General features: G+C 46.9%; 1 protein-coding gene across 3 annotated transcripts in view; it reads right to left on the bottom strand.

Annotated features, from left to right (window-relative positions):
• Positions 1-265: 265 nt before the first annotated feature.
• The window catches only part of MSI2 (musashi RNA binding protein 2), a 268,411-nt gene continuing 245,474 nt past the window's right edge, over positions 266-23,202 (bottom strand). The window contains exons 7-9 of one of the 3 annotated variants that reach the window (XM_012808789.2): positions 9,799-10,007; positions 7,935-8,007; positions 266-5,512 (exon numbers count right to left, since the gene is read on the bottom strand). In XM_012808789.2, coding sequence (XP_012664243.1) covers positions 7,966-8,007; positions 9,799-10,007 — 251 coding nt within the window. In that variant the 3' untranslated portion in view covers positions 266-5,512; positions 7,935-7,965. The remainder of the gene's footprint in view (positions 5,513-7,934; positions 8,008-9,798; positions 10,008-23,202) is intronic. The other 2 variants (XM_012808791.2, XM_012808790.2) reach the window with 2 other exon arrangements.

The following is a 23,202-nucleotide window of genomic DNA, read 5'->3' as shown; positions in this document are numbered from 1 at the left end:
GATTGGTGTGGATGACAGGTGGACAGACTCCTTGGTCCGGCAACACACCCACAGCTTCCGGGCACCTTCCACTGTGAATTCAGCCCACTCCCTGGTCTACTCTGCCAGCCTAGTGCTCCCTGTCACAAATTCCCTGGGGACGGTGGAGGGGCCTCTGGTCTGCTGGGAGGGGAAAGCGGGTCTGATATCCTCCCCTTCCAAACCAAGCCACCGCTCTTCCCCACCTTCGCCTCCTCCCACAGTGAAAGAACACCAAACAACTCTGTTCAAAACAGTTTATTTTATTTATTTTTTTTTTGTCAGACAAACACATTGATTTCTGGACCACAGTAGAGGATGGAAACCTTTCACAAACTTATTTATTTGAAAATACAAATATAAAATTATACTTTCCACATCTGTGATGTGAGAGACTGCCATCCACATAGTAATTTTTTACAACAGGGCTTTAAGAAAGCCACACACAAAGACCTGAAAGATGCTTGAGATATATATATATATAGATACATATATATGTATATATATAAAAAAAATACTCACTACCAAAGTTCTCATCAGTTTCATACTAAAGTATAAAAGTAAGGGTGAGGTCAGCCACAGTGCTAGGGAAAGTTTTATTTAGATACATTTATGTCCACATGAAACGCTTAGACTGGCATCCTATTACATATGGAATTCCGCATTTACAATACACCATGAACGGCAGATTGGCTAGCCCACGCTACTCAAGAGGACACTCACAGATTCCACACGGGATGGCACAGTATGTACAGAATACAGTAGTAGAGAGCCTTCTAGGGAGGCTCTGGAACTTGCGTCTCTCAGCCCCCAGGCCCCTCCGCCCCCCACACCCCTGCCTCCCGGAAAGGAAGTCCTGTCTGAGACAATCACATTCTGATTATTTGACAGCCAAGTGTGTGGATTAAGGTTGCTCCCCAAGAGGGGATGGGTTGTATTTCTAGGTTGTTGTGTTTCAGTTTACTTACTTTTTTTTTTTTTTTGGTTGGAAAAAAAAAAAAAAGAAAGGAAAAGAAAACAAACATATTACAGTATTAAAGTATTGCTTAACTTCCAGCATCTCCTCGTGTAGTGTCTGTGCCCAGGAGGGGCCGAGTTGACGTCTGCTTGCTTTCTGCTTTAGGGGGAGGGTGGGGAAACCCCGCCAGTGTCTCTCTTCAATGTGCTTGCCTAGTCCGTCCCTCTCTTCTCCCCTCGGCCTCCCTCGCAAGGTGGCCTGGCCTGTGAAGCACATTCAAGGAAAAAAAAAAAAATTCTCCCCCCTCCCCCAGTCTCTTTCTGTCCCTGCGAGCCACTTGCAACCGATAAAGAGAAGTATGAGTTAGTGTTTCTTTTGTAAACAATTTCATATGCAATATAATACAGAAAGCATGGCTGACCTTCAATAAAAAATGTAGTAAACTATATTGCTTTATTCTTGAATATGCTGCAGTAAGTGAATGGCAGAATGAGCAGTGTGGTGGTGGTGGTGGAGGCTAAGTCCCTAGCCCTCGTTTGCACTAAAGATCAACGTAAGTTTTGTTTTTTTCTATTTGGAACCAAACGTATTTTTGTTTTCCAAAATTCCCAAATGAAAAAGAACAAGCCCTCCCCTCCCCACAAAATCAAAAACAAAAACAAAACAAAGCCAAAAACAAAAACTGAACACCTTTCAGGTCATTAGAACCAACAATTACCCAATGAATTTTTATACTAGTCTAGCAAGATGTGTGTAACATTCACTGGCTGTGATTGCTGTGCAGTGAAACATTAAATTGACAGCAATAGAGCCATGCTACCTTAAAGTCCAAGCTACGAGTTCAAATTAAGATGAAGGTTATGAAGGATAAAAACGCAAAGGCCTATTGGGGCTTCGTTTGAATCAAGTCAATGAGCGACTGGGATAGAGCACGAGGCTGTTTGGTTTTCCCAATGGGTGTAAAGGAAGGCCACAAACCAAGCCTGCGGAAGCTCCTGGAGAGCAGACCAAAGGCTTGGTCAACTCCATCAGCCCCAGGTCCAGGTAGACGCAGGAATGGGGCCAGGAGCTAATGCCACTCACTCTCCTCCGCTGAGGAGGAGAGGAGTTGGGGGGGATCTCAGGCAGATGGATCTGGAAGCCAGAAAGTCACCCGGTGGCTATTTGATAATTCCGGGGAAAAGCCATCAGCCAAGAGGGTTTCTCCCCCAGGGAAGGCGAAAGGTGGTTCCCATGTTCGCCATTGAGCTCAACTGAAACAAAGACAAGGCTGAACATCAGTGCTAAAAGAATTTATAAAAATCTTTCAAAATGGACTTCTAGATGGATGGGGGGGACTAACGTGAACCTTAACCTAGGTAGCCACATTAAAACATATCGGATTTCCACGAGATTTGTGCTATGGGCTACTGGGTCTCTTCAAAAGGTATATAAACATCTAAAACATATTCACACAGATTATCAATTTCTTCTGAGCATTCTTAAAAAAATATTTTTTTCTCTTAGTAAAATCATTTTAATATACCATGCCTCCCTCTTTTAAAAAATAAATTAAAAAAATCCAGTTTTGCATATCTAGCATCAGCATTTAAGGTAGTATGGCACACCCCTTCACAGTGGGGGGGGGGGATGGGGATCTACCAAACGCCGGGGAGTCTGCCGGCATTTGAACATTGTGAGACCTTGGGTTAGTTGAAACCACATCAGATCAGCAAAAAGAAAAATGAACCTTGAAATTGAAAAAAAAATAATAATAATAATAATAAAGGAAAAAAAAAACTGCCCCGAAATGATTAGCTTTTTTTTTTTTTTTTTTCATAAATAAGAGAAAGTTCTATCCTTACTGGTCCTAAATCTGAATAACTATGTCTAATTTTTTTTTTAAACCTTAATTATGTTATACCTATCAATATGTACTAGAAGAAAGAGGAGAAAAAAAGTCACTACACTAGTACCAGGACAGCACGCTTACAAGATAGCCATTTTATACATTATTAACATACAATGATCAACAAAGAGTCTTCTAAGAGGGGATGAGAGTGCAGAGAAAGGAAGGGAAGTACAGTACACACCAACAGGGACAAAAGAATAATTCAAATTCCCTAGTCTAGACACTGAATTCTGGGGAATTTACCGTCTCTTTTTTTATTTTGTTTTTTTTTTTTTTTGCTTTGACATAAAACTTCTATTTTGTTATCTTATTTCTTTGAACAACTTGTGAGATTTTAAAAGCGCCCAGCATTCGACTTAACCTGGTTGTTTGGAAATTAAAAAAAAAAAAAAAAGAAGGAAAAAAAGAAAAGAACAAAACTCCTCGCCAAACAACCTAACATGTTATTGGGGAAAAAAAAAAAAACACAACAAAGAACATAATCTTTTTTATTAAAAAAAAAAAAGTTGTTGCTGTTTCATCGGGATTGCAAAAGGCTTTTTTTCTTTCTTTCGGAGTTAGCATTTTGAAGTCTTTAGTTTGAAGATGCTTTTGCCCTACCATGTCTGTGAATGTCTACGTTAGTCTACTTTGTTAGTAAAATTTATAAAAATAGGAGTGCAGCAGCTCTTTATAATAAACGTTGCTTTCAGTGTCTCATACTGGCTGTGCCTTAAAGTACCAAATTTATAAACGTAACAATTTAAAAAATATTAATAAAACGTCAATATCACATTTTAAAAAAGAAAAAAATATATATCCACACTACAATATGTTTTAATGCCATCTATTGAGTTGTACTTCTATAGTTGCTGTTGCTGACCTATGACCCATATTTAAAAAAAAGTTAAATTAAAAAATATCCTTCATCGTTAAGTATCTCTCCCCAACCGAGGACCATATATTATAACAGCCAAATGTTTAAACATGTGCAAACAGGAAACTGTCAGTTTTTCCCACCAGTCACAGTGCAGTGATGTTTATATTTTTTACTTTTAAAATTCTGTTTACATCTACAATAAATTAAAAAAAAAAAAAAAAAAGAATTCTTCCATAGCCTCTCTGGTGATACTTGCAGCACTGAGGTATTAAAAAAAAATATATAAACCCAAAGGTTGCTTTCCTAATTTGTAAATAGAAAGTGAATGGAGAAAAGTTGTACGTGTATTAATGCAGGCTTATCCACTCCTGGCCCGTGGGCCCCCAGATCTGGGAGCAGGGTGGGAGAGAGGGGGCAGGGGGAGAGAAGAGAGGCAAAGTGTCCTAAGGACCTTTGGAGGTGCTGAAATGATTGGACGATAGAAAAATGATCAAATATTTAAAAATTAAGACTGAAAAAGAATGTTCCCCCCACCCTGTCCCACCCCAAGCCAAACAGGTGTGCTTTGAAACTTTAAATATGTTAAATATTAAAATTGTAGCTTTGTTTTTAAAAAACGTCTTGGGAAAAGCAGTTTTTCATATTTTAAATAAAAATCTAACTAGACAGTAACATTTGAAGCTGTGCACAGACAAGAGGTTAAGAGGCTGGTACGACACTAATACAGTTCTTAGGTCTATCACACAAAGGAGCTAAACAGTGCTCTAACTTGTCCTGGGGTCGTCCTGGCAGCTGGGTGTTCCTCATCTCAGTAGCGGACTTGGCCACCATTCCCGTCCCTCCTCCTCCCACAGAGCATCAAACTGCCTGGGACCGACTCCCTCACAAAAATATTGTTGATTCTCTCTTTCTTAATAGTTTCTATGTAGTTAATGGAATTGTATTTACAACAGTTCTTCTTCTTTTTTTTTTTTTTTAGAATTCACAATTTCAAAAAACCTTATAATAATCACCTCTTTCAACAGAAAAAAAGCACTTATAGAAAAGGAGGACACCCGAAACACTGTCGTCCTTACCTTATTGCCGAAAATAGATAGACTCAGGTTAACAAAGAGACATCACAGGAAAAGGAACCGCTAGAGAGTCTGTTAATTAGCCTAGGACATCTCACTTCTTCTACAATGCAAAATAGAAAGCGTATGCCTACCTCCCACCCCGCACTTCCGCAACGTCACTTCAGTGTGTGCTAAAGTTCCCCCTGAAAATTCATACAGTCTCAGAATTGGTACCAAAATATTGAGAGTCATATTACCATCTCAGCATCCTTGAAAAGTGAGAACAGAATCAAAACAAGCCAAAAAAAAAAAAAAGTATTTTTTTTTAAAAGAAAAAAATAACTCCTTAATATAACAATTATACTATGGTTAGCTTTGAACTAGATATTAAAGCTATGTGACTACTAGACTAAGTCAAAATCACTACTAAATGTGATTCAAAGAGATTTAAAAGGAGAAGGGGCCAGAGAGAAGGAGACGGGAAACCATCAAGAAAAACAAAACCAAACCAAACCAAAATCATGGGTTATATACACATTTAAAAGCTGTTTGTCTTATATTACAGCAGATTTGTGAGATGATGAGATGTAGTCAACCCTCGATCCGAAGTGAGCCATCTCTGGTTGGGATGGGGAGTGAGGCTGGTAGGGGTCCAGAGGTCTGAGGACATCACCTAAACAAAGGGCCACTCAGAAACTTCGCCCAGTCTTGCCTGGACATCCAGGTATGCTCTGCAGGCCGGGGAAGGTCAGGTAGGCCCAGAAGAAAACATAAAGTGGGGGTGGGAGGAGAAAGAAGAGGTGTCAGGCAAGTATACGATTTATTCCACTGTTTTAACTAGAGCTTTCAAAGGACAGTGTTGGCCTACTATGCATGTCAGAGAATGGCCCGGCTGAGATCACAGTGTGAGAATCCTGACATCTAGGTCACACCTGACGCTAGCAGGAGAGGGCTCTACAACTCATTTTGCTGATCTGATACAATACTGCGGAATTCTCGAGGTAAAAGTGGGAAATATGGTCGAGAAATGCGGTCTGCGAACATGGTCCTGCTGTGTTTTTGGACTGGTCGGCCAATTGCACATTGACCAGGGGCATTTTTTTTTTTTTCTGTTTAAACTTCTGTTTTTAAAAAAGCTTTTGCCTTCATTAGGTACCTGCCTGTGATTGTTAATAACTGAAAATGCAAATTTGTAACAAAAAAAAAATCATATTATATGCCCCCAAACTTTAGTTCAGAATACATGACACACAACCAGCTTTGGTTATAGGAAACAAAAGCAGGCCGAGGGTTCCCAGACTTGCTGACTCAGTCTACCTGAATTGACCTGGGGGGAGGGCTGGGCTCTTCTTTTGGGGATGGCAGCAAAATGTCAGAGGGTCACCTCTGTTGGGGACGATGTATGTGTTTGACCAGTGCTTCCAGACTGCGGTGATGCAGCTACGTGAGCTCACTTAAACCACTGTGCAGGGGCGTGGGTTGCTACCTCCACCTTCTTGGCTACTTGGACCTTCTCTGGAAATTGAGAGGTTGGATGAGGGAGGATGGGCTGGGAGCAGCCTCCTCCCTTACCCCTAAGGAAAGGCTTCAGCACCTTGGAGGGCGCAGAGTGTGGGCAGGGAGCCCTCTGTGATGCCTCCTTTTCCAGGGGCGCTGGCAGCCCCAGTGTCTGTCCTTCCAAGGACCTGCTGTGCCTAGTAGTTGTTTAATCCCCTGTTCACCTGACTCCATGAAGGGTTGGAGCCAACTTCAACCCTCCATGTTCTTGGATAAGTTAGTCCTCCTTGCTCTCAGAGAGACCTCACTTCTCCCAGCTCAATTAGTAGCAGGTAGCTCTCCTTCACACAGTTAGTGGCCTCTGGCTCTGGCCAGCCATGGCTGGGTCAGTGCTCCAGGGGAAGTGGAGGCGAGGGGTGGGGGAATTCACACACAGGGTTTATTTGGTTAAGAGAGGCAGTTGCGTTAGTCCAAGTGATTCCTTAGCAGCAACATTAGAGAAATCCAAGAGATTTGTACTTCCCCAACTGGTTCCAACCTGCAGAATCCTGACTGACTCAGGGGCTGGGAGCAGTCGCCCTCTACGGGACAGGCATCCTATAACTGCAAACCCAAAGTGGCTAGCTCACTTCTAGCCTTGCTTCTCCTATGACCTGACTTCAAGAGAGAAAGGCTCTCGTGCTCTAGTAAGGTTTTCTGAGTGGGACCCACTCCCTGGCCTCAGTTGTCACCCTCCCTTTTCCAAAGAGTCAGACCCATGTTCCAACCCCACAAACTAATGGGCTAACACAGGACACAGCTGGTGCTTTCCTGGGGACAGCCCTTCTCCCTTCTCTGAATTCTTCCCTAGAAGAAAGGATACTCATTTTCAAACGAGAATGTGGCAAGAGGCTTCCTTACGGCCCCAATCTCCCCTCTCTTCTATTTCACCCCCCACCATATTCCCATCAAAGTGATTTAAAAAATGTTTAATTAACTTGAGCTCAGTTTAAAAGGTTAGGAAACTGGCAGGGATCCAACTCCACGTTACGCAGGTGATGTCGTTAATTTAATTTGCTTTTCATGCGGTAATCTGGATAATTACTCAGTAGTTACTGGCAAAAATGTTTTCTTTTCACTAAAAGATGGAGTCTGGCTGTTTGACTACATGAACCCCATTGGCTGAGCCCCAGCAAGTCCTGGGGAGCTGAAGGGGCAGCGCAACCCCCAAGGTCAGCTCGAAAGACCAGCAGCCCTGGCCCCCACCCCCTCCCCCCAGGCCTGGCAGAAACCCAGTGCTTCCCTGTCTCCATCCCCCAGGGACAGGCACAGCGCGAGATCGCCTTCCAGTTTCCCACACTCTTGATTGTATTTCAAGGCAGAGAAAGATGAGGGGTGGGGAAGATAGAGAAAAGGCATCAAAAGAACCAAATCAAGAACGAAAGGAGAGAGAGAAACAGTCAAAAGGTAGGGGTCATGATTAAAAGCTGGAGGAAGGGATGAGAGATTAAGAGACTGGATTTGTTTTTTGCCCCCACCCCCCTGAAAAGGGGTCCAGAAAGAGGAGGGAGAGATGTGGATGTGATGAGACACGGGCATGTGCGTACATGCATGACCAGTGCACATACATGTACGGACACGCCGCAGGGCAGAGACACATGGCAGAGACGGTAATACCTCAGAGTGAGATGGCAACGAAAGCACCTGCTCAATGGTATCCATTTGTAAAGGCCGTTGCAATCAAAGGTCCCTAAAATTGCACAATTGTTAAGGTCATCAGTGCGCTATACATAGGAACAGATTGTCATATTCTGGGAAAGGAAATTATCTCTAGGACTAGTCTGTGGTTGCCAGCATGAATATGTAATTCTGAGACACCGTGCCATGAGAGGGGCCAGAATGGCATCCTCTCCAGCTCCAAACCCCCTGACCCCCACCCTCCAAACCTGTCTGTTTACCCAGGGGAAAACCAAGAGCCAGATCCAGAGGGGTGGGTGGCTGGGTTGTGGGCAAGCGGGGCTGAGGGGTGGGGACTCATGCCCAAAACAATGGGCACTGTGGCCCTAAACCCCAGAGGGCAAAGATAAGAGTCTCTGTCCACATTCTCCATGGCTCCAGCTGGGGAGAAGAAATCCTAGTGCAGACAATCCAGTGTGACACTGTACAATCATTTCAGAAAAACATCACAGCACACAAGTCAAAAGACCCAACCAGGGTCTGTGCTTTTGGATGCTGAAAATGGAAATGAGTTGTGTTCTAAGTGGTGACAGTCCTCCAAATTGATGCAACTTTCAGGTGAATAATAATATTCTAGATAGGGAGTAGCAGTTGGTCCAAGAAGATTAGACTCATCAAACTAGTGACTTAAGTGATATTGGCTTGGGAGTGGAATTGAACAAGGACTCAGACTGCATAGGTCAAAGCGGGCGATGTGTGTGTGCTGTGTGTGTGCATGCACGCGTGCATGAGCGCACCTGAAAGTGTGTGCATGTATGTGCCTGGGAGGGGCTCCCTGTGCCAGCAGGCACAAGTGAGGCCACCCTGGGGCCCCAGACTGTCTGCACTTATGTTGTTCTCCGCAGCTTGGCCCTCGGGGCAGGCCTTGCCTGCTCTCTCCCAGAAGCAGAGTCCAACAGGAACGCGACCTGGGACAGCAGACACTCTCATCTTTGCTCAAAACCAAACTGCCTCCAAAATGCTTGAGGCTGGCAAGGGCAGAGGTTGGCCGATTTTGTGTTTCCAAAATGGAAGGGGCAGCGAGCGAGTGGGCTCAGGCACATTCATGCTCACACACACCGGGAGGGAGAAGAACAATACAATCTGAAAACAGCATGCAAATCTGTTAAGCAAATTTCCATCGCCTGGATTAGTCAGATTATAGAACCACAGAGCATCACAAATATCAAATGCATCTGGCCTTCAGGGGACTGCAGCTAAAGGACGCAAATGGGAACTTACTTGGAACCTGGAAACTGTAAGAAACATTAGCAAAGGAAGCTGCCGGGGAAGGGCTGGCACACCAGACTGCCTTGCAGGCACCAGTGCTGCCACTGGTCTTCAGGCTGAGGGCTCTATGGATTAGGTGGTCACCCTGACAGGGGCGCTGTTTCATAGCTCCGAGGTCCCAGCCCACACCACAGTCTCCAGAAAGCAGGGATCAAGGAAGGAGGCTGCTCAGGGACCTACTATGTACCAGCATGTGACATCTGTTTCTGCTCATCTTCCCGCAATCTTTTGATGGAGACATACTTATTCTGTTTTGCAGCCAGGGAAATGAGGTTCAGATGGGTTATATAAGTGGCTCAAGGCTGCATGGGCGGAACGTGTCAGAGTGGTGATTTGAACCTGACCTCCCTGGTGGGAGGCGTGCAGGACACGTCTGGATGGAGGGGCTTCAGCTCTTGGTAGCTAGTGTGATGCTGATGGGGACCCACCGTCCTCTCCTCTGCCCTCTACTCTGCGCTTTCCTGGCACACCCACGGGCCACAGGGAGTTGGTCAGGAAGGAGGAGGTAGGAGGGCAGGGGAAGGCAGGTACTTACAGCTATGCCATGGCCGAAGCCCGAGCCCGGCTGTGGGCTGGCCGCGCTTATGTAATTCCCCACTCCGGAGTCCTGGCTGGCAGGGCCGTAGAGATCGGCGACAGGTCCTGGGCTGTTGGCCCCCGGGAAGCCTCCGGGCCGCGCCGGGTTGGAGCCTGCCGGGGAAGCGGGCGCGCCAAAATTCGGTTGAGCACTGTAGCTATTCAGGACTGGTGTGCAGAGAATAGAGCTGGGTATGAGGCCAGAAGCCAGGCATGCACCGGTCATTACAAGCCAAACACTCGAGAAAAACAGCTTAGGCCCAACTTCTAACACTCAACCAAGGCCATGCGAAAACATCAGCAGGGACTCAAGAATACTCAGCCCAGGCTACTACTAAGAAGCTTGGAGCTCCAAAAATATAGAGAATAAAAAAACAATCATTCAACACACTACGGCAACCAACCGGAGGTGCTTCACTGCCCACCAAATTATCACAATAGAAATAGAGATATATATGGAAGAGAGAGAGAAAGAGAGATTTTTTTTTTTTTCACATCTGAATTGATGCTCATGCAGTCTTCTAGATCTGGGCACGTTGAGACAGCATTCACATCCCATGCAAACTACAAAGGAACTAGTTTTAGACTACACATTGTGTTAATATTGATATTAAAACGTGACAGGAAACAAAGCAATTGGTGTCCAGGAAAAAAAAAATCTTTGCGGAGGGGATTTTTGATTTTCTTTTTTTGTGTGTGTGCGTGTGTGTGTGTATGTTTCACTTTTTCGTTTTTTGTTTTTGGATCCATCAAATGACAAAAAATGTTTTGTTTTGTTTTTTGTTTTGGTAAAAAGACAAAAAAAGATCTCCATTCTCCACATCCCCCCAAATCACTCCCCCCTCCCCACTGGCTATTCCCTCCCGCCCCTCCCCTCCCATTTTAGACCCCCGTATGAGAGTTGTCAATACTGAACGTGGTCGGAGGATGGGATATGTCATGGAAAGTTTGGGCATCTTAACGTAACAGTAATGATGGCGGCAGAGGGTTCCCTTCTGGGGTGGAGAGCAGGGGATGGACGGAAGGGATGGGGTGGGAATGGCAAATCTGGAGGCTGGAGTGGAAGCCAATGGTTCTATAGGACACCCACACACTCACCTCCTGCAGGAGAAGGAAAAGGGGGATTTAAACTTTTTTTTTCCTTTTGTTTAAAAAAAAAAGACAAAGAAGTATGAATGCAGAGCATACCGACTGAACCAGTGTGTAGCTGAATCGTATCTGACCGAGATGCCTGCTTTCTTTTGTTACCCTCAGATATAAACTCCAGACTGAGAAAAGAGAGCTCAGAATGCACCTTTGCTGCAGAGACAGGTGACTGAAACCCAGGAATCCAGAGCGTGGTGGTGCTGCAGACTAGGGGGGGTGGGGCGCACCTGAAGATGCTACTGCCTCAGGCCCCTCTCTCACCCTCCCCCAAAGCCCAGCATTCCCACCCTAATGAGGGCCACAGCCTGTCCACCAGGTTAATTTTATCTCACCTTTATTTTTCCTCAGTAGCTTAAACTTTAGTTTCTTTTCCAAATATGGGGAAAGTTCTTTTCTTAATTATAAAAGTAAGTTCTCATTGATCTTTAAACACCAAGGTGAGTCTAGGGCCAGCCACTTCTGGGCTACAGCTAACTTGTCTTAAAGAACCAGACAAGTCTGAGCACCACACACTTCCACGGCTTCGGCTCCGAGGAACCGCTCCTAGTAGCAATCACTGCTCCTTCCTCCCTCCCTTGGCATCCATCCTCCTTTGCCCTGAGCCCGGCTGCTTTCAATGGCAGAGGGAAAAGGAAAAGAACATCCGTGGGGAGAGTGGAGTCACTCTCAGCTTCAGTCTTGCCCTTGTCCTTCCCTTGGGTCCTGTGGTTTGAGACCCTCACTTCTGGTGAGGCTGGAAGAGACACAAGTGGATTGATTTTCATCCACTTGTCACTGGGATGGGAAGAGATTGATGACGCACCCATGCTAGGCCGGCAGAAGACTGAGTCCAGGACACCAGGAAACAAAAGGGACCAAACCCAGCTGGGCCAGGCTCCTGACTCAGCAGAGAAAAGGGAACTGCTGCCTCTGGATGCCCTTGGGGCAGGAAGCCAGAAGGTGAGCTTTGAAGATGCAGCTAAGAAATGAATAAACTGGCCAACGGAAAGAGCAGGTTAAAGAGAAAAAGAAAAAAAAATTACAGAGGTTTAGAGCAAGTGAATGGCTTACGTGGGAATACAGCTGGCAGACAAAGGGGATGGGGAATTTTGAATATAGAAGATTAAACTTGCAGATAACATTTGGCCCTTCTAACTCATGGAGGCAAATATCAAGCCGAGATATTCAAAAGGTGGTATTATCTTGGTCTAACACACTTTTTTTTCTTCTGGGCTCAGGAAAATGCGAGGAGCTCAGCCAGTGGACTCCTGGCTTTCCCAGGCGGCTGATACCCGCCCCCCCCCCCATACAAATGCACGAAGCAGCATGTTTTGCTTTAGGGGGAGAGAGTGGGGTGGGGATGAGGAGGCACAGTGGAAGACGGAGATTTTTTTTTTTGCTTCCTTTTAGTCTAGCTGGGTGTGGAGCCAGGAAGATGTAGGGCAAGCCCCCTTATCTAGGGAGAAGGGGACAAGGCAGGTTTCGATTTTGGCCCCTCGCAGCAGGGAGAGCCACCTTGAAACGAATCTAACCAGCAGAAGCAGCCTTGGGGACAGGATGTCGCATGACCATGGCAAGATGCTGTCTAGAAATGTCCCCCTCTGTAGGCTTAGAAGACAAGAGGGCTGCTTAGGCATTATGCTCCATCCCTGGCAACCTCTCCCATTCCTATGTGTAGGGAGGCCTGAAACGCAAGAGAAAGAGAATTTCATAATAAGCAGCTCATCTTAGGCCTGTATTACCCCTCCCTGCTCAGTCATCTTTCATCAAATGACACTAAAATCACCGTGGAGAAGACGCTGTATTAGAATGCAGCTTTAAAACCCCAAGTCCTATTTTATTATGCACTTGGTAGTCACGATGCCTGAGCCCTGGCTCAAAGGCACCTTGCAAACATCCCCCAGCCACAGGCAAAAGACCAGGCTGCTGGGTCCCCACTAGAAGGCGCAGCTGGCAGGCAGTCTGCACCCAGTTCTAGGCTGGTCTCCCTTCTCTAGGCTTCTGGGCAGTGCCTGCAGTGCTGGGAGTACAGAAGACAGGTGCCTCTGTGCTCCTCTGTCTTTCTCTATGGGGAGAAGACTCAGGCTCCAGAACACATGTTAAAGTACCCCGAACAAGCCATCTAGAAACCCATGCTTCTGTAGGAAGACTCATAAAAAGCAATGCTCTGGTTGCTTAGGAAAGAACGGGACCCGCCACTTAGGACATGAACTTGTCACTCGTTGTTCTTGCTGTCTGACAGTGGGAAGGCATTAGAGACAAAGTAATTTTCTTCTTTCACAAAGTCAGTGCAACTCCATACGCCAAACGGGGCTGGCTCCACAGTAAAGGGGGTCATTTGAGAACTCCCTCTCCCTCTAAGTTGTGACCTTGAGAGGAGAGGCAGCAGGTGGGGTTGTTGGGGGGAGAGCGTGAAGCCAAGTTCCTGAGCTGAGGGTGCTTTCTGTCGAAGTCACTTTCTAGTCTTCTTCATTATCTGTCTCAAACGGAGGGTCCCTTTTCCCAGGCACTGAGACTCAGTGGAGCCAGAGATGGTCCCACATACCAGGATCAGGTCAGGGAGAGGAGATGGAATATTGCTCTAACAGGCAAGGGCACCTTGTTGACTGCTCAGCAATGGGGGGGGGGGCAGGCATAGATGTTGTTGAATAAATAAACAGAGCTGAGATTTATAAATTGGATTTTATGATTCCTGTCCCAGAAGAGGACAACAATGTCTTGCAAACACCTTGGCATTTTTGCAGCAACAGCTCTGAGCGTTAAGAGGCTTGGGACAAGCCCTGCCCTGGGCTGACTGGCTGGGGGCTTGCTGTGAGAGCAGGTGCCCTTCTTATCAGCAGCTCTGGGCAGTATCCAAGGTAGTGGCTTAAGCCTGGGCAGGTTTCTCTTTACCCCTTACCCCCACACCCTGGTATCCTCCAGGCTTTCCCCAGTCCAGGCAGAACCCTCAGAGAGGCAGCTATGGTGTAGAGAAAGGAGCACTGGACTTGGAGTCAGAAGACCTGAGCGAGACCCTGGCCCCTTTGGCCTAATCCCGGCATAAACCAAAGTCTTCATCCGCAACATGTGAGTGACACCTTCCTTATTCAGTCAGACTCACTGGGCTGCTGAGGGAATGCAAAGGAGAAAGTGCTCTGTTAACTTGTCAAGTTTAGAACAAATACAACCTATTTCTGAAATACTTGTGTATGCAGAGCTCAACGAGGCAGGTAGCATATGCAGATTTAGGAAAATCAGATATAGGAAAATGCAATTCATTTGCCATACAAATCAGGAGGTGATTTACAAAAGGATCCAATTTATCCATGTGGTGCATTTAATCATCTTGGACTTGAAGAAAGGACCCCTGGGAATGGCGGGGCAGGAAAACAAGGGCACTAAATCTCACCGTGGACAGCAAGAGGAAATGCATTTGAATGCAAGTTGGAGGCATTTTACATTGGATAAAAGGAGGAACTTCCTGCCCATCAATAAAACACCTTGATGGCTGACCTAGGAAAGTTCAAGAATCTTACCATAGAGACTTTAACAAAGATGAGTGTTACAGGCTTACCCTTCACCTGCAGAGGTTGGACCCAAAGTTTGTGGGCACCTCTGCCCTCAGGATTCTAAAGCAAGCTAGGGAGATGCCTGCTGTCCAGCTGGCATGCCATCTACACATGGCTCTGCTTAGTTGTGGTCATAAGGGGCTAGGCTACAAGTGGAGTTAGGCCTGGGGGTGGGGAAGTGGTGAGAAGCTGTACAGCTTCACCACAGGTCTAGGAAAGGAATGGAAGTCTAGATATTTCTGTCTTGTCCCTAGTGCCACTGGACCCAGAGCAAAAAGCTAGATGGAGGCCAGGACTATGTGCTGAGGGTTGGTTTGGGCGGAGTGTAGGGGGAGGGGTGCCTTTCCTATAGCTCTAGGCCTGAAAACTGGGTTATTATTGACCCAGAGAAAGAAACTGCTTACAAAATCCTTTCCAGATGCACTCAGCCCAAGGATCTGGAACAACCCAGGGGCCTGCTGAGTTCTAGATCTAGACCCAGCTCCTGGTTTGGCAGGTCTAACATTTCCTCAAAGAGCAGGGCAGCCCTCCAGATGGTGTCAATCATTTGTTCTGTGAATCTGCTGCTGCCAGGTTTCATCTCAGGCAAGATGAGATCTCATCTCTGCTCAGGAGACTGCAGCAGACCCCAGCACATTTCTCGGAGAAAGAAATGTGCTGGGGGCTGCACAACTGGTGTGTGCTGCTTGGGGAGAGCTGAATGAGACAGATGACCATCCTCCCCAAGTCCAGCTCAGAAAGGATTTGGACTGATTGGTGTCACAGCTTCAGTCCCAACCCCCGGCTCCTGAAAGAATGGAGGGCTGGGGGCAGGTGACATCAGAAGGGGGGGCAACATCTTTGAGGTCAGGGACTGTGTTAATCTGTCACACTGGATTTTAGGTGGTTTTGTTTGTTTCAGAGAAATTAACAAATTTATTTAAATAAAGCCATCACGCCTTCCAACACTCACCTCTACCTTCATCTTGTCTCTATCATGCTTCTGTCTCTTTGTTTGAAAACTCCAGGATGCTGTCTCCCTATTAGCAAGGAACTCCTCAAGGTGGGCTGTGTGGGCAGGCAGGGACCCCATGCTCCCAACCAGATGGCATGTCCTCCAGAGCAAGAGTGACCTTCCTCTATTCCTCCATAACACTGGGCCCTCAGTGAAGGCTGGGTCCATAATGCCAGCTGGCTGTCAACTGTGGAGATGTGCCGAGTTCCTCTGAGGGTTCTGAAGCTCCATAGCTGGGTAGCCAAAGGCCTTCTTGGGGCACAGAGTTGGGGATCCTACTCTGCAATTTCCCTAATGTGTCCCACTGTAAGCTAACACAGATGATCTCAAGGGAAAAGTCAACATGAAAAGACAAAACCTATTTCCGATTGTGAAAGGGCAAGCCTTGGTCATGAATTAGCATGTCTCAAGCAGAGAAAGGTGATTTTACATTCTAAAAGTCTGCCAGCCAACCATGCCCCAAGGATCCTTGGCTCAAACTTTCCTTCTAGAGCTCCTAAGTAAGAGAGACCAGTAGAGAAGGCCAACAATGACATTCAACCTGGGAAAATTGTCTGACACGCTAAATTAAAACCAAATCAATTCAGGGACCCAGATGCAGGGACAATCAATTTTATCTACCATGTAATTTTTAAAGCCCTGCTAGAATTTAGTCTATTTCAGAATGGAGAAAAATACTTTCAAACTAGGGGAGGATTAAAAGCAACATGATAGTAATAGTATTTCTTTCTGTCTCCACATACAAACAGATATATTATGAGAGTTACAAAACTTAGCCCAATGTCAACATCATGCCAGTCTTAGGGTTTTGTTTGTTTGTTTTTTAGAGAGATATTGAACTCCCGGGCTTAAGGGAGCCTCCCAAGTAGCTGGGACTACAGGTGCGTGTGCTAGGGCACCCAGCTCATCAGGCCAGTCTCAATGTATTCAGAGATGCCTGGCTCACTGTCCACCACTAGACACGTGTGGTGGGCATCTGCTGACTTGCTGGACTGAAAGCGCAGTCAGTGTCACATAGACAGTGCAAATGTTAGTGACAGTAGTGCCAGTCTTATGAAAAGGCTGTAGTTTCTGCTTATTCTCTCAATTCAACCTGATTCAGATCACTAAGGTTTGTGCTGACACGGTCTGCCAGTTAAAGTTGGCATATCTCAAACAGGGAACTGATGGAGATCAGAACCTAATACTTGTGACTAATATTTTGTAGAAAGATTGTGGTTTTCTGCCAAACATGGTGACTCATGCCTGTAATCTCTGGGAAACCAAGGCAGGTGGATTGCTTGAGCTTAGGAGTTTAAGACCAGCCTGAGCAAGAGCAAGACCCTGTCTCTAAAACTACCCAGGTGTTGTGGTAGGCACCTATAGTCTCAGCTACGGGAGGCTGAGGCAAGAGGATCTCTTGAGCCCAGAAATTTGAGGTTGCTGTGAGCCGACGCCACGGCATTCTACCGAGGGTGACAAAGTAAGACTCTCTCTCTCTCAAAAAAAAAAAATCTTCGTTTCTGGTCAAGTCACACTCTTCCAAATGTTCAAGAGGTAATACCATCATTAGCTGGCTCTAAAAGCCTCACATGGCATGTCAGTGACACAGCTATTCACACTACTGCTCAGATCAGCATGAGGACAAAGCCCCAAGATCCCCAAGACAGACCCGTTTCCTCATGGCCAGGACTGTGCCTTTTCTGTTGAGATTGTATCTCAACAGAGACCAGCTCCTCTTTGATCCTGATCCTCTTTTACTAACAGCCCCCTGTCATGGGTCTGTGAGTGTGTCTCAAGTTCACAAAGGATGAGGCTGAGTGGGTTCTGGGTTGGCTGGTTGGGGAAGTGAGGAGGGGATGAAGGTTAGCATTTGACTGCCATCTGACTGTGGGATGACTTCTGGGATGGAGCAGCCTTGAATGGCCTTGGTATCCTAGCCAAAGAAACCAGGCTTTTGGCATGAGAGTAAAGAAGGAACTTTCTGGAGCCCAAGTCAGGTTTCTGCTTCTCCTATAGGCTCTGAGGGATGGAGTCTGTCTGCAGGTGTCTAAGAGAAAAAGGAGAGGGGCCCTGGGAAGGGAAGGGCAATACTCCAGAGCATCCTGGAACCGGAGCTGCTCCTAGCACAGAGGCTCACCCCGACTGTGTGAACCCTCTGCCAGGCTGCCAGGACAGACATCAAGCCTCAAATGCAAGATGGTGTTCCTGATCCCTCTCTAATATGAACGTATGGGTCACCCAGAGTTGCTAAAGTGCTCTCAAGAGCGTGAGGGGAAAACCAACCCAGGAGACAACTGTTTGGCTGAAGTAGTTGTTTCTACACTAATATCTTGCTGCTCTTCAGATTGCAGGCCCATGTGGGTGAGAACCTGCAAGGAGCAGCAGATGAGGAGGCCCCCCAAAACTACATCACCCCCCAAACCAAGCCACCAGCTGTTGTGTGCGCAGCCCCCAGGGAGGTGAGCTGCCACTATTACCCCTAAGCTACGCAGAGGCCTGGGGGTGGGGTGGGGTGACAGCCCAGCCTTGCTTCCTGATCCAGCCCTCCTGGGCCTGAGAATCAGAGGGAAATACACAGGCAGCATATAGCTGTTGCCCGGAAACAACTCCCTCATCTCTCTTAAGCGGTTTGGCAGCTCCAGGTTTCTCCTAGTCTAATCCCCAGAATGTCCCTTGCTTTGCATGGATCTAGTGACTGCCTTTGTCCTTGAGACACATCCATTTCTGTTTCTTTTCAAAAGAAAACACCCTGGCTTTCCCCCATGTGTCCTCAGACACCCTCTCTCGCTGTTAGGCTGCTGTGTGCTCACTCACTAATTCCCACCCCGAAAGCCACATCCCGCCTGCCCCGGGCCAGGGGGTCAGATCATTGCTTGTGTCTCAGAAGTGACTGTACTTACCGTGAGCCCAGCATACTACAAAATCCAAGGCCAAGACTACAGACATCACGTGCTATTCTTAGCTGTGATTTTAGCCATGATGTGAAGCTATGTAAGCACGAGGCATTGCCATCATGTGAAGCTACGTAAGCACGAGGCATTGCCCTGTCCCTGCTAGGGAAGGTGCATCAGGGGCAGGCCTCCTATTGGTAAGGGCAAAACAAGGTCTGGAAGCCCAGAGCCGATGAGGCAAGAAGGGGATCTTTTGCGGGTTCCCGGCTGGAAAGAGAACTCATGGGCTACTGTGTTGCCAGGCATGCTGGTAGGTGTCTAACACCATCTTTCTTCATGCCTCTAACAAGTTGTAAAATTAGCTTTGTCGCCCCAGTGTTATAGTTGAGGAGACCAAGGGTTCGAGCAGCTAGGGAATGGGCCCAATGTCACAGCATCTTAGAACTGAATCTGTATAACTTGCAAGAACATGCTCTTAAAATTACGCTCAGTTGTCCTGCCCTGAATCCTAGTCTGACAAGGGTTCTTCTGTTTATCTGGATCATTCTTTGTCCCAGAAAAAGTGCAATTTCAAGGACAAGGAATAGATTCTCCAACCTTGGAGGAAAAGCTTCGAGGGATTGGAACCTGTTACCCTTTCTAAATTGGGAACTCCCTGGCAGTGGAGCTGTCTCTCCCATCAGGTTAGTGGGGGAGGGCCCTGAGGCTGGGCCCTGAATGCCACATGAGTTAGGGGACTGCCTCTCTGTTGAGCAGGAAGCCACACTCTACTGTGCCACATCCCCAAGAACAAATGGCACAAAGCAGGCATGTGGTATGGAGGAGTCAGGCGGGGTGGAGAGGGCACAGCCTGAGAGAAAGTGAGCCCAGGCCAAGCCTGGGCCCTCACTGGGACTCCTCCTCTCCTAGCTCACTCCCCAGGAAGTATCTGCCCCAGCATGGCCTGCAGAAGGCTGATCTCAGTCCTAAAAGACCACTCCATTCTGCTGAGAGCAAGTCCTGTGGGTATTTATTGCCCAATCCTATCTAATAGAAAATCACTGCCCTCGGAGCTCCAGGCTGAGAGTGGGGTAGGGAGCGAGCCCAAGGGGCAGCCCCTTGAGGATCTTCACAAAAGGCTTTTCACTTGAGCGGCCCCTCTATAAGGATTATAAAGGCACGGGAGTTTAATCCATTTTTGATGTAAGTGCTAATAGTTCTGTGTCCTTGAAGTTCAAAGCGGGTGCATACATGTCACTAATTAGCCAAGCATGGAGCCATTCAGCTCCCTCTCATGTTTCTAATTAGGTCTTTAATAACAAACAAACTCGGCCTTACCAAAAGGCCCCCATTAGTCAGACAGTCAAATAGGGCGGCTGCTTCCCTGTTTACAGTTGCTCCAGGCTGCTCATACTATGTGTGCATGCTGTTAATCTCAGCCAGGACAGGCCTGTCCTACAGGAAAGCAGGAGAGTCTCTCTATGAGGACAAAGACCCCCACGCCCACCCTGGAGGGCAGCCTTCCTGACCCTGCTGGGAAGACCAATGGAGGCGGGAGAGCCTGGGGTTCCAAGGCTGCAGGCTAGGGATCCCAGCCCCAGCCCTGTGACTCCTTGTTAGAAATCTGGGGTGCCAGGGACAGTCACAAAAATGATGTGACCCTCTACATGCAGCAATAACTGTTCTTGAGTTATGGCTACACACCAGACTTGCCTGGGGCCCCCATCCTGCTGGATTCTGCTTTGATAGGTCTGCGGTAAAGTCTGGCCACTGGACTTACAGGAAGGAAGGACAGTCCCTTTATGAGGACAAAGACCCCCAGAGTTTAAAAAATCTCCAAATGATCCTAATGGGCAGCAAAATTCTAGAACCACTGTATTAGGCCCACTCTCAGGGCAGATTTGCTCGATGACAGCAGCTATTAACAGCTCTGTGGTTATTAATGAATACTGTCCACACAGGGAGCAAACTCTAATAGGTTTAATCAACCACACCCAAGGATGGAAACCTGGCCACAGATGTGTAAAATGATGCACAATTCTGGAAACATTTCTGTCCCCCCTATTGCCTCTGCACATAAACAAGGCCTGGCTATTTTCAAATGCATCCCCACCAAGTTTCCTATCACTGGAAAGCTCCTGGCTTTCTCCCCACTTAATTCCACTCAGATCTTGAGACATTGTCATTGTCACCACTTGTACCTCCAAGGACAAGGGATCAAAAGCTTTAGAAATAGCAAAACAGCGGGGACCTGAAAGACCCACTGGTCTGACATCCTCACTTGGTAGTGGTGAAGCAGGACCAAGTCTGCTAATTCCCTACTGTTCCTTCTGGGCTTTTATGCTGCTTCAATTTTGTTTTAAAGATGTTAATAATCCTTATTGGATCAGGCAACAAGGCAACCTCTCCCCCCTCAAAGTCTCTCGCCTATTTTAACCACAAAGGCCAGAGCCTGGGGAGGATGGAGGCAGCCCCTGAACATAGTATAACCCTCCAGTGGGTCACTTCCAAATTGAACGTACTCTTCAAGCCAGATGGGAGAGGAGGAAGAGGGGAGACATGGGAATCTTGGGGGCTAAGTCTTATCAAGGTTTAAAGACTATTTTAAGCCCTTGGAGCTGATTGGTCAAGAGACGGAAAACACATGGCAGAGCATACACAGCAAAATGGGAGGGACTAGGGTTTCCAGGTTTGGGGGCTGTGCTTAGGTCTTGTCTATTCTCTGGAGGAGGGGTTGATACTGCCACTACTGCTGATCCCCTGAGCCAGCCATCACTACAATGCTGAGCCTCTCCTCTTCTCCCCAAGGCCAGGAAAGCCCACCTTCTTCAGGTCACAGAAATAACTTCCAGAAAGGGAAAACCGGGCTGGGCTGCCTTTCCCAACCACACTGGCCTTTACCAGAGGCACCCAGGTTTGCATTAATTGTTTACCACAGACCTGGACAGACCATTTATTAATATTAATAAGTAACCAGGAACAAAGGGCCCTTTTATTTTTAGCTTTCCCTAATTGTGTAGTAATTACTCATCTACAAAACAAATGAGGACCTGCTCCCGGTTGCCATGGCACCAGGAGCCCAGCCTCCTTGCGGGATGATTGGCCGAGGGACCTGCGCTCCTACCCGTGGACCTGCCCCTCTCCACCATTGGTTCAAAGCAAAGCCCCAGCAACTGGGCAGCCAATCCCCTCCCAGCTCTAGGGCGGAGCTGGGCTTCCCAGCGACCTTCCAGATCCAGCGCTCACAGCCCGCAGGAAGGAATGTTGACTCATCTCTACTGAGGACGTCTGTCTTCCCAGAGAAGCCCCCCCTTGCTTCATCGCCTAGTTTCTTTGGGCAATGGCTAAGTTCCGTAGGCCTTCTATTATTTAAAGTTTTCTTTCCAATAATTCCCTTCTGGCCAGCTCCCTTAATCCGACCACGCCTCCTCTGGGCCTCCTTTGTCTGACAGTGGTCCAAACAGATTCAGGGACCAGAAGCCAGCTCAGAAATGTCAGCCAACGCCAGGCAGCACCTCGAGGATAAGTCTGCAACAGCAGAACCAAGTGCGAAAAACACATACAGTGCCCCCTGAGGCCACCTATAAATATTTTTGGGTTATCTACCCCCAAGGATGAGGAGAATGGGGTTTTTTGTTATTGCTGTTGAGAGTGTTTTAAAGTTGCAGAGCCTTCCTCAGCCGTCTAGGTGCTGGTACCATGGAGCATATGCTGACCGTAGTTCAAAGCACAGAATGATCAAACAGACCTAGGCTCTATCCTGACTCTGCCACCTTAGATAAACTACTATCCTCTCTAAACCACATTTTTTTAATCTTTAAAATAGGAATGGGGGGGCGGGTGATGGTGCCCACTTCATAGGGTTATGAGAATTAAATGGAATAAGGGAGGTGGGTTTGGCACAGTACTTGGCTCACTTACGTTACACATGAGCTATTACTATTAACATTTTACTGTTCTATTGTTTTACTAAAATTGGATGGGAGGGCGGGTGCGGTGGCTCACACCTGTAATCTTAGCACTTTGGGAGGCTGAGGTGGGAAGACTGCTTGAGGCAGGAGTTTGAGATCAGCAAGACCCCCGTCTCTACACAAAAATAAAAATTACAAAAATTGGCAGGGCTTGGGCGGCCCCTGTGGCTCAAGGAGTAGGGCACTGGCCCCATATACTGGAAGTGGCCAGTTCATACCCAGCCCTGGCCAAAAAAAAAAAAAAACCCTGCAAAAATTGGCAGGGTACAGTGACATGGGCCTATAGTCCTAGCTACTTTCGAGGCTGAGGCTGGAGCATCAGTTGAGGCCGGAAATTCCAGGCTGTAGTGAGCTATGATCAAGCTCCAGTCTGAGTGACAAGAGTGACACCCTGTCTCAAAAAGAAAAAAAAAAGGTGGGGGGAAATCAGCTGGGAAATGATTGACCACTTGCAAGATATCCTTCCCTACCTTCTTATCCCATGCCATGGAGATTTTATCATGGTACTCTCATCCTCTGACAGATCTAATTCCAACAGCCAATCACAGCTATTCAGAAGCATCATTTACCTGCTTCTTGTTCTGGAGGACTCCAAGCTGGAAAAGGAGACCTTTTTATTAATATTAATAAGCAGCCAGGAACAAAGGGCTCCTTTATTTTCTGCATTTTTTAACTGTACAGTAATTATTCTTGAGAAGAATGAGGACGAGGCTGACTTTGCTTCCTGAAGGACTGATGATTGGTATTGTTGGGGTAAGGCACATACAAAATATTTTCCAAGGGGTTCTAACCCCATCTTTCATTCAGGACAACTCACCAATCAGGAATGAGACTGAGGACAAGGAGCAAAAGAGGAGGCACCCCAGGCAGGGG

Source organism: Otolemur garnettii, unplaced genomic scaffold, assembly GCF_000181295.1.
Source record: "Otolemur garnettii isolate 467f Iridium unplaced genomic scaffold, OtoGar3 scaffold00094, whole genome shotgun sequence".
Classification (NCBI taxonomy): domain Eukaryota; kingdom Metazoa; phylum Chordata; class Mammalia; order Primates; family Galagidae; genus Otolemur; species Otolemur garnettii.
Note: the sequence above shows the minus strand (reverse complement) of the source record. Positions and strands in the feature narration are given on the sequence as shown.